Genomic DNA, 14,718 nt, shown 5'->3' on the forward strand with positions numbered 1-14,718 from the left:
ATTCAGCTGAAGGATTGGGACTGACAATGTTGCTTTTCATGCCAGTTTCCATTTGCCCAGATATAAGGAGTAGGAGTCGTGAGCAAACTAATTTGGGGAAATATTTTATATAACACAAAGAAAAAAAAATGGTCAGAATGAAACACCATGGAAAAGACCTTGACTTAAGTAGAAAGGATTTTGCAGTCTGTTCATGCAGCAATGACAATATCAAAGATTTTTGATCAGCTTTTTCACACAAGCTCTTATAAGCTCCCCGCAAACACAATTTCAAGTGACAGTCACCATTAAATACAACCAAACAAATTTGCAATATTGTTTGGGGCTATTTCCATGTGTGTGATCAGCAAAATAAAGATCACACACATAGACACACACACAAACACACAGAGCAATCAAAGCAGGGTTTGTTTTTTAAATAAACTACTTGTTTTTACTACTAGTGTTTACCTGTTGTAAATCGGCCATGAGAATTCTGCAAGCGCATTATGACCACTACAGGGGTATTTTTTTTAGCCACAGTAATACCAGGATATTTATTTCCTCTGTGAGTTTTGTTCATTAGAAGCTCATAAAATTCAACAGAAGGACCGCTGAACACAAACATTGGATGAAAATGTAGAACAGCACTGAGAGGTTGTAAAGGCTTTGAATCTTTTGTAGCTCTGTGCTGATGGTTGACTAATGAAGGTTTGGCACTAGAATACTCCTTTTTCAGAAAATACTGTGTATGAATCAACTGATCACAAATGACTTTGCCTCAATATTTAAATTAGTTATAAGGAAAACATCTGTGCAGCTGAGAAAAAAAAAATCTAAATATTTGAGGAGCAGAGATGAGAGAATAGCTTTCAGTCAGTCAAGGTGCTCTTTACACTTTCCTCTGAGCAGATGTGTTAAAGGATGAGGCACCTGAAGTGCTCATGAGTTTTTAATGACTGCTCTTGGGTGTCTTTAGGCCGCCGCCTCACTCGTAGGCTACACATGCCCGCAGCAAGACAAGCGTGTTGCCATGGGAACGTGGCTGAAAGATATGTACGTGGGCTTTGGGGGACCCCTCTATCTTTCTGAACCGATCCTCCCGGAGAGGAGTGGACTGTAAAAGACGACCTGGCGGAGGGGAGCGGGATGAAACGAACACTCCAGGCTGAGTCAGTGCTGCTGTTTCCCTCCCAGCTTCCGATCGCACGCACACCAAATCTGTCAGGAAACCCTCAGTGTGCTCACACTTCACATTTATTCTTTATTTCTAAGTGTTAATTTCTTATTATTAGATATTTATCACTTTTGAAATATCACCACATTACTATATGAAAAGTTGTATTTCTTTAATAATTTGAAAGTTTATGTCACAGTAAAGCCAACAAAAATTAAAGACAAAAGAGCTTTTAGATTTTTAATGTGCGCCAAAAATCACTCAAGAAATTTCAACAAGGCAACTCAAACTGAACAGTTTTCAAGGGATGTCTCAAAACAAATAACATCTACGCAGTGCATTAAATTCATGATTTTTTTCTTGTCAAGGACCGAATTGGGTGTTCAAACACAAATTTGGATGGAAAATGTGCTTTGTTTCTGTGCAAAGAAGTTGAAATAAAATCCATCACAATCTGCGTAAGCAGCAACTGTTATGTAATGATGAATTCAGACCAATTTCCAAAATGTTTTTTCTTCTTTACAGTAAAACCAGAATTAACTTCAGGGTAAGTACGCTACAGGTGTGGTTTAATTGTTACATTTCTATTAAGTAGTAATTGGGGGTGCGTCACAAGGCCAGTGTATAATTCACCAGTTCTGTAGAAAAACGTCTGCGGCAAAACATTCATCTAATGGATAAATTGATCATTTATAGTCAACCCTCAAAGTAATGACTGTTCCATTACATTTTTTGTACACCCACACACCAGTAGGTGGACTCTTTGGTCATTTTAATTTCACTTTATCCGACATTGATTTGGTTTATTCAATAAACTGCTTTCAAAATGAAATCCCACACTTAAAAACCCGAAAATGCAATGGAAGAAGTAGTTTTCCTTGGGATACAGGGAGATTGACAAAGAAGTGTGAGTGCTCTTAGCAGAGAGCGTGCATACCTTCGAGCGAATGGAAAGTTGAGGCATGTGCTGGTCGACACATTTCGAGGGCTGTCCAGAGGGCTGCTTGCAGCTGGAAGAGGAAAAACCGAGTCACAACGAGGCATTATTCACAATGGTAATAACAAAGCTTTGAAAACAGAACAGAGGACACGAAGCAGTATAAATCTTTCCCAAGAGAGAGAATAAACAAAGGATGATGACTTATCTAGGCAGGTTCATCTCATCACTGCAAAACCAGCATTAGCCATCACCTCAAAGTGATCCAATTTATCATCTTTTTAGTTACTTTTCCAAAAATGAGACATTTTGTTAACACTCCTAATTCAAATAGAGGCCTCATCTTGCTTAGGATAACTACAGTCTAGAGATCTGGGTATGCTGGAAATGGGTTTGTTTACATGCAAGTGGATGAGTACTCAATTATAGCTGATTGCTCTGTCTGTGATTAGGTAATCCTTGGGATGATTGAGTTCAAAAGGGAGCACATTTATACACTGCAGCTATGAGCAGCTCTTGAGTAAAACTCTTTTCATAGAGTGCAGCTGCTTGCTGGCGTAAAGGGGCTGAACTGTTTCTACATCAGCTGCTTACTCGGGAAACAGAATGTCACCAAGCTTTCCGATATCTCCTGTCATTATGTCCTGTCCTGCCAGTATGGGATAAAGCCTAAAGCCAAAACCCAAAACATGTTTCTTTTGTTAAAGGATAAAAATGAGGAGTCATTTTTTTTATTGACTGAATTAAACAATTTCCAATCAGTGGTATATCTAAGTTTGCAACAATGACAATTCCTTGAGCAAGTTGATTTCTGGCAAATGACAAGGACGACTTCTTCACCTCCAATTTATTCTTCCTCAAGAATTACTGTGCCGGCTCTCCCCTGGGCCAACAAACACCACACAATTCACACAACAAACATTTATTTTGCTAAATTTAATGCAGCAATTTTCAGATATTATTCAACTTCTGCTGTGTGTCATAACTCCCCTGACTGAGCTCAGGTTGTGCAGACGAGTTAATCGATCTATTCATCATATATACCTGCATTATCGCATTTGCAACTTATCCAATGAGACACGGTATACATTGGACTTTGTTACCCCTCAGAGTTAACACACAGAGGCCAATAATTACACACATTCATGCCTATGGACAACTTAAGAGTCACCAATCAAACCATCACACTCTTCATTGGACTGTGGGAGGAAGATGGTGGCAGCATGGGAAAAAAAAAACAAAAACAACAACCTTCAGTCAAGACAGAAAAGGCAATTAGTGCAGAATTGGACAAAGGATGTTCTTGCTGGGAGGGAAAACGACCGCTCCACTACGTGGCCCATGCAAAATTATGCTACTAAAAAAAAAATAAAAAAAGTTTATGCTGCATTTTGAGAGGTGTTCCCTGGGTTACTAGAATGTGTCTGCATACTTAACGGCGTGAACCAGATGCTCTCTGAGGTGCTGTTTACAAGAGTTGGAGTAGCTTAATCTAGTATTAGAGGCCATGTGGGAGGTTCAAGTGACCTACAGCTTACAAGCATTCATTTGAAAATCTGCTATCTGAGCAACACAAAACTCAGCTAATGTCCTGAGGGAGACCCAATTCTGTGAAGCCAAGTCAGGGTTCCATTTTTATCGTGACCCACCTGGACCTGTAAACATTTTTTAATATGCTTTAAAAATACTACTACTGCTACTGCCACTACTGCTAACAATAATAATAATAATAATAATAATAATAATAATAATAATAATAATAATAATAACAATAATAATAATAATAATAATAATAATAATAACAATTCAGTAAAAAATAAATAATTCCAGTCATTCCGGCAGTAAACACAATGAAAATTCTTCTTTTTTTTAACATGGTATCATTCAAGTGAGCACAGACCACAGATGGTGAATATTGTTTTCAGATTAACAAACACTCAGACCAATTTGATAAGCTTGTGAAACTAAACGATTTGGATTAATTGTAATAACATAATGTGGTGAAAAACATTAATAAACCGAGATATTGGAATATTGCAACTATAGTGTAAGCTTTCATTTTGAACTAGGACAATGATCAGGAGGAATGTGTGCATTTGCTTTGCTGCAAATGGCAACTCCAAGGTTCATAGTAGATCAAAACAAAAAAAAAAAATCCACATTAACATGCACCTGAAAAGAGGCCCTCACATGTGCAGTCCTTCAAAAAAATTACAACTAGAGGCATCTCACAGGATTTTATACAATTCCCAATGATGCAAACTCAAACAAAAGTCTGGTTTGTTTATACAGGTGCAACAGTAGGTAAACACACTTCACTTTATTTTTTGATAACACAGTGGGTGACATGGTTTTTGTACCAAAGCCCAGTGACAGTACTTACTAGAAAAGCAGTGGAAAAGGAGGCACAGAGAGGGGGAGAAGCAGGGGAAACTGACAATAAAACGGAAAATCGAGGGCTGAATTACCGACAAGAATCCAAGATTGGTATGTGGGAAATAAACCACATCACCATCCACAGGGGCAGCAACATCTCAAATGTTAAAGCTCACACTTCACTGGCTGAGGAATTGAATTGCTTTTTTCTTTTGGACGTTCTGAGGTCAGCAGGTCATGGCACCCTCCCTGACCTTCACTGACCTTGTTAGCACCAGGTGAGGCGTGAACTCAGGTCAGTGAACCCAGGAAAGCCACTGGTCCAGGCAATACGCTTTGTAAAGGGCTGGTGGCACGTGCAGATTACCTTTTGGAGATCCTCACCAGGTTATTCAATCTGTCCCTGTCCACAGCTACATCCCCACCTGCCTCTAATCTCGAAAACACTTTTAAACAGCAACTCTGAACAACTACAGGTCCATCGCGCTCACATCACTGCTGTGACAAAGTGTTTTGGCAGGCTGGTCTCCCATCACATCAAGGGCAGGCTCCCCTCAACATTTGATTCCCATCAGTTTGCCTACTGGGAAAACCAATCCATTGAGGATGCCATCATCCTCGCCCTCCTGTTGACGATGAGCTACCTGGAAGCACTATACACGAGGTGCAAAGCCAACAAGCTGCTGCTGAACATCGCAAAAAAGCAAGGAGGTCATTGTAGACTTGCGCAGGACCAGAATGCAAAACGGTTGGCTTCACATCAGTGGGGATGTGGTGGAGACTGTGTCCAATAACAATGAGGCACTGAATGCGAAGGTTCAGCAGAGGGTACACCTTGTGAGGGTTCTTAGGAAGTGGATCAGAGGCTGCTGGTGACCTAGGGGTCCTATAGAGGGTCATAAAAAGTAATTCATTTTCTGAAGCTGTTAAGGGTCACAGGTTGCTGGAGCCAATTCCAGTTACTTATGGGTGAGGGCAGGGTAAACCCTGGACAGTTTGCCAGTATATCACAGGGCCAACACATAGGGACAGACAACCACATCCACACCTAGGGCTAAATTTAGGGTCATCAATTAATGCCACTTGCATGTTTTTGGACCATGGGAGGAAGCTGGAATAACCTGTGTGCGTGGGAACTAATCACTGCACCACCGCCGGTGCAGGGCCGAGGGGGTTGTAAACACAGGCCAGAAAATGCCCTCTGACCTCCTCTTAAAAAGACTTTTAAAAAGTTTTTATCCTTGAGCCATCAACTGCTGACCAGGATTTCAGTATTTTAATCTCCTCAAATCCAATCTTGTCCATCGACACGCTGCAAATGGTGTTTTCCAATTGTTTACCTCGCAACACTTATATATATGTGTGTGTGTGTGTGTGTGTGTGTGTGTGTGTGTGTGTGTGTGTGTGTGTGTGTGTGTGTGTGTGTGTGTATATATCACTATATTATGTGTACTTGTATATGTACTATTTGTATAATGTGTATTTTTTTCCTACTTTTCATTGATGCACAAGAGGAGCAGCATCTGCAGTTTTATTATATGACACATACTGTATAATGACACATAAACCTATTCAACTTAAAAGACACAGAGAGATCACTGAATGGGATGGACATCAAAGAATAAGACAGTTTGTTCCTCCACTACTGAAGAGACATGCCAGACCACAATGCTTAAGCCCCTTCTCCTGGCAATGTTCACTATTCCGTGTGCATTGCTTTCCCAGGAACAAATTTTATTCCCCCTCACTGATGAGCTCAACCGGTCCAAATTACAAACTTGCAAGAGCAGTCTAAAAATGAGGTCTGAGAATCAATTGACCCGACAGAGATCAGAGGCTACATTGGCCCCCAGACCCTTACCCACAGAGTGGTCACTCACCAAATGCACTATCTTTGGGAAACTATGTCTAAAAAGAAGTTGTGCCTCTTGAGCCGCACCACCTCACTGAATGGACCTGTGGGCACTGGGTTGACGCAATGCCCACAGGTGTCCCAGCCATGACGCTAGCAGAAGCATAACACCGCTACAATTCAAGCCAATCCTTGCCTAACGGCCTCCAAAAACAGATACAAAGACCCAAACCGAAAGACACTCAGCCATACACTTAGTCAGACACTCTTAACACAAAGGTGTTAAGAGTTTTCAGACACATATTTTAATTAGGAAAAGTTCTGAAAATGAATATTTGTTATGAATAATGAGGACTGAGGTTAATAAATCAAAAAAAAAAAAAACTTCAACAATATACAGATACATAACACATCACCAGTAATTATCAAAAAGTATTTTTTGTGTGTGTGTTTCCTGGGGGTTTCAAGTGGAGGACAGAATGAGGGGACCCTCATGGTTTACATGAAAATTACCAAATAAGAACAAAGCCAAGAAAGGTGAGAGTGACTGTCAATGGCCCAGTTTACATGGGAGTTTTTTCAATCCGATTGTAAACAATCGTATTAAACGCGAGTGTATTCATGTACGGCATACAAAGCGATACGAGATGAATCCTCGTTTACAAGGACCCTGGGTGAAGCGGATTATACAGCGTTCTGTGACATGCGCACAAAGTCTCTCGAGGAACTTTGAGGTCTGCAGCAGCAGTCCTCAGCGCCGAGCAGAGTGTTTTTATCTGCTGATATCTGCTCAAATAATGTCCCAACATCTCCATGATGCGCTGCTGAATGAGCGGGTGCTCCCCTGGCTGGAGCACCGCCGCGCCGAGCGGCACGTCTCAGCGTGTGCACTGCTCTGCATGCCGATGTTTCGAATTAACTGGTGCCCGTGTTAACTTGTGACCAATAGATGACTGAAACTTGTAGTCGCTCTGGAGAACGTTGGTTATCGACAGTTACAGTGAGTGTATACGTTTAAAGTCTTTTGTGACTCTTACTTTAACAACTGCTGTAATCAGCATGTGTTTGCACAGGCCTCCTCCGTCATTCATTAACACGGGAACCAGTTAATCCATAACACCAGCCGGACGATCACTCGTATTCTGCCACAGAGCTCTTTATACAACTCGCTGTTTCACAGTTTGCTTCCATCTCGCCTCTCCAGTGTCTGTTCTCTCGGGGTTTTTATTAAAAAAGTGTTTTTCAACCACCGTTGTGTTTTTCTGCTTGTTTTTGACTGTCCTGCTTCACGTTTACTTCGCACGTCATTACGTACGGGGACACACATGCGCGGAACAAATATTCCCCCGTTTAATCCGCTCCGCTGTCAGGCGGTTTACAAGGGACACGGAGCGAATTGTCAATCGGTGTACACCACCTTGTACAATCGGCTCCGAAATACAATTCGCTCCGAGTGAAGCGGATCCACTCGGACGTTTACATGATGCATTTACTCCACCATATAAGCAGATTATACGTGGGCCATGTAAACGTGCCTACTATCTAAAAGGGACCTGGAGCAATGCTGCACAGACTCTCGATCAAACTACTTTGATCAAAACCGACATGTCTGTCTTTTCATTCAGTGCACAAAAAGAGAACAATTTAACTTTTGGATGGGCACATTGCTGGAAACATACTTCAGCACCAGACAGGTAAGAAAGACATCATAATGCCTGCATGACTGGCACTGAACGTGCAGCATATAATTGAATAAAGTGTATATTCTCATGATAGAAACTAGTATAAAGACATTGGAACATACATTTTTTCATCTTTATACAGCACAAGAAAAACACTGGCACAATAAGGACTGTAAGTAATAGGTTTGGACTGGAATGAAAAGAAGAGGATGCTAGTCCTGATTTGACTCTTTTACTTCAGCAAAAATAATAAAGGAACTGCTGTGGAATTCTACTTACTTACGGTTGTACTACTTTTTCAACAATCTTCTCTTTTGTGTCAAACAATTCTGGTTTAAAAAACATTTGTGTGAAATGCAACATGAAGTCATTGGTTCATTGTCCTATTACTTTTCTTACCACAAAAACACCAAGATGAACCAAAACCGCAAGTGTAGAATTATAAACTAAAAACGTCATTGAAGACATTGATTTTTTTCTTCGTTTTAAATGGTAGGACACAACAATATACTTTGCTTTTCAGAAGAAGATTGTGCAACAATCCTCCTTTAAGTGGATGGTTCTGAGATAATATTACTAAGCTCCAGTCTGGCGATCTGCACTGTCATGTTTGTCAAGCCTGTAGCAAGAAAAAGAAAAAAAAAAAACTGTGAGGGGATTTAATCGGCTCTTACCAGTGTGGAGGGAGAGGGGGGACAGTGGTCGGGACAGGGTCGGTGAGGGCGTCCCAACACCAAGGCTCTTTCTATTGCTGCTGCGACAGCTGGAAACATAAAAGGAGAAAGAGATAAGTCATTGGATAGCCAGGCTAAACACACACAATTTGCATGCAAATGTTTCTGCAGTAGTTTGCATACTGACCACAAGTGCACGACTGGCTATGAAAAGATTTAACGCAACACAATTGTCTAGAAAAAAGCAAGGGAATAGGAAGCATTAACAGGCAAAATTTGGGTTTAATTTGGGTTCAGCAATAAATTAATCTTAATGCAGGATCATTACCAAATTTTAGACCAATTACAGTCATAAGGCTTCACCTTATTTTCTCAATGACACAGCAGAAAAAGCTAGCAAGAGTGGAAGAAGGCAGACAGGAGGAAATGTTTTATTGTGTGAGAGCTTTTATATTAAAACCCTCTGAACAGCACTGTAAATGTCATTTCTTGACACCGAACTTCTTTTGCGAGAATGCATTAAGTCCAGCATTTAAACTGAACTTCGCGCTACTTGGTTCAATCTACTGACTATACCAATATTTTGGAGTTGGGCGATGATGACCCACTCCACCAAATAAGTCAGCATTTTGTCTGCTCTGCTGGTGAAGAAGCCTTGAACTCTACAGGGACAGAAATAAAAACAAGTGGTAATAATAAAAACACAACCGGACCGTGTGACAGGGAAAGTGTCCAATACCAAAAAGCACAGTTTAAAATTTGTTGGGCATTTTTGACACAAACTGACATAACCTGCTCTTCTCATTGCTTTCTCACTAAAATATGAGGATTGTTTCAAGAAGTTGTCAGATAAATGATATGTTCAACGATAAACAGGTTTTTTTTTTTTGTTCTTTTTTTTTCGACAAACAATTAGAAGTTGCTGCATACAAAATATGTATCATATGCCTGAAAACTAAATACACGTGACGTTCAACAAATATCAGTCAGGTTTTGATTCTGTATTTCAACTGGAGTTTTTCATAAAAGTGATAATACACTACCAACTTAACAAGACCATCACGTTGCAGTATTTATGTCAGAGGTGTCCCAGATCCTGTCCTAATAACACACATCGCAGTCAGATTTGTCAAACAACATTGCTCAAAAACATACACACTGATCACAATTTTTGTCATATGGCAGAGACCTAAATAGGATTTTTTTTTATTGTTGTTGTTGTTTTGTTTTCCAAAAGTAATTTAGTTGGGAAATGCTTACCAGGTTTTGAACTTGTAGTTAAGTGTATAATGAATTTCAAATGAAGCAGAGCTGCCATCTTCTGCATATTGAAAGGGGAACTAACACTATGCACTAATGTAAACATCAGTCGACAAAGATGTCACACTGAACAAAGCTTCATTGATGTCAGACTTTCAAAGGAATTTCCTGAAAAAAACATTTCTTTTAAGCAGCTGATACATGAGTAAAACAAAAACCAAGATTTCAACTTTGACTACTTGTCACCACAAGCAAATGATCGTCTTTTTGCAGAAAAAAAGCTCTGAATGGTCTCCTAGGGTCATTTGCATCTTATGAGCTGAAGTTAGTTGCATGTTTCTGTTAACATTCTTATTAGCCCTTGTCAACAATAACACGGTCCCTTGAAGTTAACATTCTCTCACTTTCAGATGATTAATAAGAGAAAGCCAAACCCAACCATACTATTGAACTGTTAAAGCAAACTATTGATAAAAATCATAAACTGTATACTTCATCAAGATGCAAGTTTACCCAATTTATTAAGAAAAAATGAACCACGGTAGAATTACTCATTTAAGACCCAACATTATGAGCCTTTGATGACATATTTGACTCATAGAGTGCTCTAGCTTGTCTTAATGCATCTGCGAGTCCGTCAAGCCTGAAGACACAAAAGCATTCAGACAGTGCAACACTGGGCGGATTAACAAGACCCTTGACCTCTTAAGTAGCAAACTGTTATCTCTTAAGCTCTGACTGTTGCTCAATACTGAATGACACCAAAACATAGCCGCTTTATTTACACCTTTTAAACATGTCCGCAGGACACTTTTCGCTATTGTTTAACTCTGGCTTATAGTAAATTTTATTGTGCTGTTCTGCACATTTCCAATACTAAACCTAAACTCCCACAACAGAGACAGCCCTAAGTGAATAATGGTTTGCTTGTTTTTCCACTCATTTTGTTGCAGTTTTGCTGCGATTTTGAATAACCATTAACAGAAGAAAAAAAAGACAGGAGGTGCTTTGAACTGACCTGTCGTCTACAATGCCACAATTCCAGCAATGAGTAACTCCTTCAAATAACAAGTTTTAACTCAAAGTGTGAACCTGCAGACATTCTGGTGGAGGCTACATGCTTTGTTGTTTGAATACATGGCAGATAAACAGGGGTGTATGTGCATGGGGGTCCTCAACTACACATGCCTGGTTGTCCCTGATAAGTAACACTATTGCAAAGATGTCACAGCATTAGTGTCATTTCTGTTCTATTTAATCTTACATGAGCAATCACTGTTAATTATCAAATGATCTGATCATCACTTGTTTTAATTAATTGTGATGTGTCCACTGTACATTCAGACTTCACAAAGTTCACATGCAAGCATGTGCAGCACATTTTTGGATGAAAATAAACAATTATTTGAAGCTTGAAAATGATTTTAAAAAATCTGTATATATGATAAAACACCACCACATTGGTTACTTTAAAGAGGTGCCGCACTTTCAAATCTACACAGTATATTGTCCAGGAATGGTTCCTGATAAAAGACTTCTGGACCACCCTGACAGACTGCAAGACTTTGCCAGCTTTAACAATGTCAAACTAAGATAGGCTCCGGTCCAAAGAAACCGTATGGTACCTTCCGGAGTCTAGAGCAGACCCAAGAAATGACTTTGATTCTGTAAGTTCATGTTTTTTTAAGTCAGTGGGAGTAATATCAGCATTGGAAAGCAGCGTTATAAAGCCACGCACGAGCTAGTTTCTTCTGAGCATTTCAAGCAATGAAACAATTCAACAGGGTACACTAACAGGAGAGGTTTTCAGTCCAACTAATTATCATCTTTAGTAGTTGTCAACAATCACAAACACACAACATTTTGTGCCTGTGAGACGATACAGAACTGCACTGACCTTGAAACTCAATACGCATCAGACAAATACCAACCTGATATGGAATATTTTGACTTCAAGTTCCCAGGGACACTAGGTGCATTACATTGGACTTTTAATTGCTCTATAAAGCTTAATAAAATTAATTGTGCTCTAAAATGACCTGTAATTTTTATCTAGAATTAAATTTAATTCTGAATAAAACAGCAGGTTTACCCTCATTTAGGCGTCGAATTATATGACTTTTTTACGGTCATTCTGCACATGCTCATCCAACTTTCCTCTGAAAAACAAAACAACGTTATTCTGGTGGCTGTCGCCTATATAAATTGGGCTGACTGAAGCCATGGGAGAGAAGGTTGGAGTTCAGTTCGAGCGCTAACCTTACTCTCAGTCAGCTGACTAGCCCGTAACCCTTGCAATCCTAAAATAAAACCTCCTTGTGCCGCGTCGACACCTTGGATCTGCATCTTTGGGTCTGTTTCACCAAAAATTCCACAACAAGCCAAGGAGAAAAAAAAAATGCACCCCTCTTAAAACTTTTCACACCAGTTCCACTTTTTTGAGCTTTTATGTCTCTGCTAGGTGAGATTTAACCTAGGCAATCAGGATTATTCCTGCCCTGTGAGCAACTCTGCCTTCATGAATATTTACTCTGACTCTGATCTGCAGATGGGTACAGATGATGAGGGGGATCTGATGACAGACACAATACAGAGGGGAACCCTCCTATCTACAGACTGGAGGCTGGAAGGATGTGTGTGTGCACACACCGACAGTAACAGCCGGGCCAGCTTGAGACACAGATGTCCAAGACACCATCCAGGTTTGAATGTGTGTGTTTGTGTGTAATGGAGGGAGGAGACCTAAATAACCCAGGCACTGATAATCTTCTTTCAATCAAGCAGATATATTAATCTTTCAGCTTCTAAAATATAAACCTTTATTCCCTTCATTTAATCTATTTTGACCTGAATAGGTTGCCAATCTGCATCAACTTAAGAAAAGAGCGTAAAACGTAATAAAATTTTCACCATGTTCTCATGCAACAATTGCAATAAAATCATTGTGGCAATTGATAATGATAAATGTTCAGCTCAGTGTTGATTATGTAATAAATACATTTATGGAAGCATGCAACATTTGGCATCTCTAACTTCTTAGTTGTTGGATCTTCATTAGGGCCCAGCTTTATTGTCACTTTGGGTAAGTAACTTAAACCAATCTTTGAAAGAAAATATTTATTTTAGTACTATCGATGGATATAATCTCTTGGTCACAAAGCCACTCGAGATCCTGTGCGAAGGTCTGCATCTACTAGTTACCAGCTTTTATTTCCACTTACACAATGTGACAAAATTTCAACTTTTCTATGTTCCTAGGTTTAAAGTGTTTTTTTTCCTGGTTGTTTGTGCTTAAAGTTATTTCAAAAAACAAAAATGTTGCAGTTTAAATGTTGCTTTTAAGACCAGGGCCATGAAGCCATGCTCTTGTCCAAACTGTAAGTGACAAAAGCATAAATTTTCTTATGAACAATACTTTAAGAAATAAAAGCACATTTCTGCCATTTTTTAGCTTTATTAACATACTAAAAACTACAAAAAAATTATGGTTTTTACCTTAAATCGGTTATTTTATCGCCAAAGACACACAAGAAAAGTTTGAAAATCAAAATGGCCATATCTATCCAAGCCTGGGAGTGAAGATGTTCTTTCCACCCAGGAACAAAATGTGTGTTACATCGAGTTGTCTCCCACAACCATGATACTGCAAATAAATAAACACTCAGCATCGCATTCTAAAGTGTTGCGAGCAATCACAATGGAGAGATAAGCTCATCTACTAACTACTCAACAAACCGTGTCTCTGTGACCTATGACCTCTCCATACAGTTTTATGTGCTGAGCTGCAGCATCACTTGGAGTTCACCGCGGAAACATCTGTAATTTACATCTACGAGTTCAACAAAAGCCCAAAGTCTTTCAATCCGAACCTCTATTTTTAAGGAAAAGTCACTTTTAAAGCCATTGTTTGCACCAGCAGCTCTTTGTGGAGCTGTTTCTTCTACAGTAGTGGAGCTGAGACCAGATGAACAGACTGGGACGGGAGCGGGAGCTAGCTCGTGTTTTTAGCATTCTGGCTCAACGGTTGAAAAACACAATGTTAAACCAGAGAGCGAGACGGAAAGACAGACGCGAACAAAGACCAGCCGCGGTCAGCTGAATCACACACGATGTCGTTTTCACACAACAAAAAGCCTCAAAATAACCAGTTGAGCGAGTTTGATTCTGCACATCCCAACTCTGGTGAACTACCTTTTGGAGCGCTTGAGCAGCGCCCCCGGGACGAACCGCGACTTGTTCTGGCTCGGCACCGCAGACCACTGGCTCGGGTCCGACATGCTGGACGGCTTTCTCTTGAAGTTTGGGTCTTGTTTTAAAAAACTGAGGCTCGGCTGGTTGTGTGACCCGCTGGCTCTTCTCCCCCTGCTGCTGCTGCTGCTAGTCTCCCCACCATCGCCTCCTCTTCTCGGCGGGTCCTTTTGTATTCACGCAGACTTTGCCCGCCGCCTCACCGGGATCCCGGAGCAGCCGTCACATCCTGTAACATCTGTGGATGAAGTCCTGATCCAGGAGCATGTCCCCCATGACGACGCGTGGCCGCGTTTGCGTGCTGTTGTGTTTTCTCCTGTTACTGAGCCCTGCGCTGCAGCGGCATACTCCGGTTTGGAGAGACTGGCTGCGTGTGAGCAGAGCCGGAGCCCGGTGCTGCCTTCAGGGGCTGCTCGTTATCTTCAGCTTCACACTGCTGCAGAGACTCAGCACAGCGTCTCCGGGTGCTGGACAATTCATGTCCAATTCCAGTTCCCACCTAAGCAATAATTTCGTACACGAATCGAAGTTTT

The 14,718-nt window shown here is 40.5% G+C and overlaps 1 protein-coding gene across 4 annotated transcripts in view; it reads right to left on the minus strand.

Annotated features, from left to right (window-relative positions):
* mast3b (microtubule associated serine/threonine kinase 3b) overlaps positions 1-14,718 on the minus strand; it is a 43,944-nt gene that overhangs the window by 20,841 nt on the left and 8,385 nt on the right. For 2 of the 4 annotated variants that reach the window (XM_030082871.1, XM_030082869.1), the window contains exons 1-3: positions 14,129-14,438; positions 8,678-8,766; positions 2,094-2,166 (exon numbers count right to left, since the gene is read on the minus strand). In XM_030082871.1, the coding sequence (XP_029938731.1) occupies positions 2,094-2,166; positions 8,678-8,766; positions 14,129-14,214 (248 nt within the window). In that variant the 5' untranslated portion in view covers positions 14,215-14,438. Of the gene's footprint in view, positions 1-2,093; positions 2,167-8,677; positions 8,767-14,128; positions 14,439-14,718 lie in introns of those variants that run through there. The other 2 variants (XM_030082868.1, XM_030082867.1) reach the window with 1 other exon arrangement.

The sequence above is a fragment of the Salarias fasciatus genome, chromosome 23 (genome assembly GCF_902148845.1).
Source record: "Salarias fasciatus chromosome 23, fSalaFa1.1, whole genome shotgun sequence".
In the NCBI taxonomy this organism is placed as follows: domain Eukaryota; kingdom Metazoa; phylum Chordata; class Actinopteri; order Blenniiformes; family Blenniidae; genus Salarias; species Salarias fasciatus.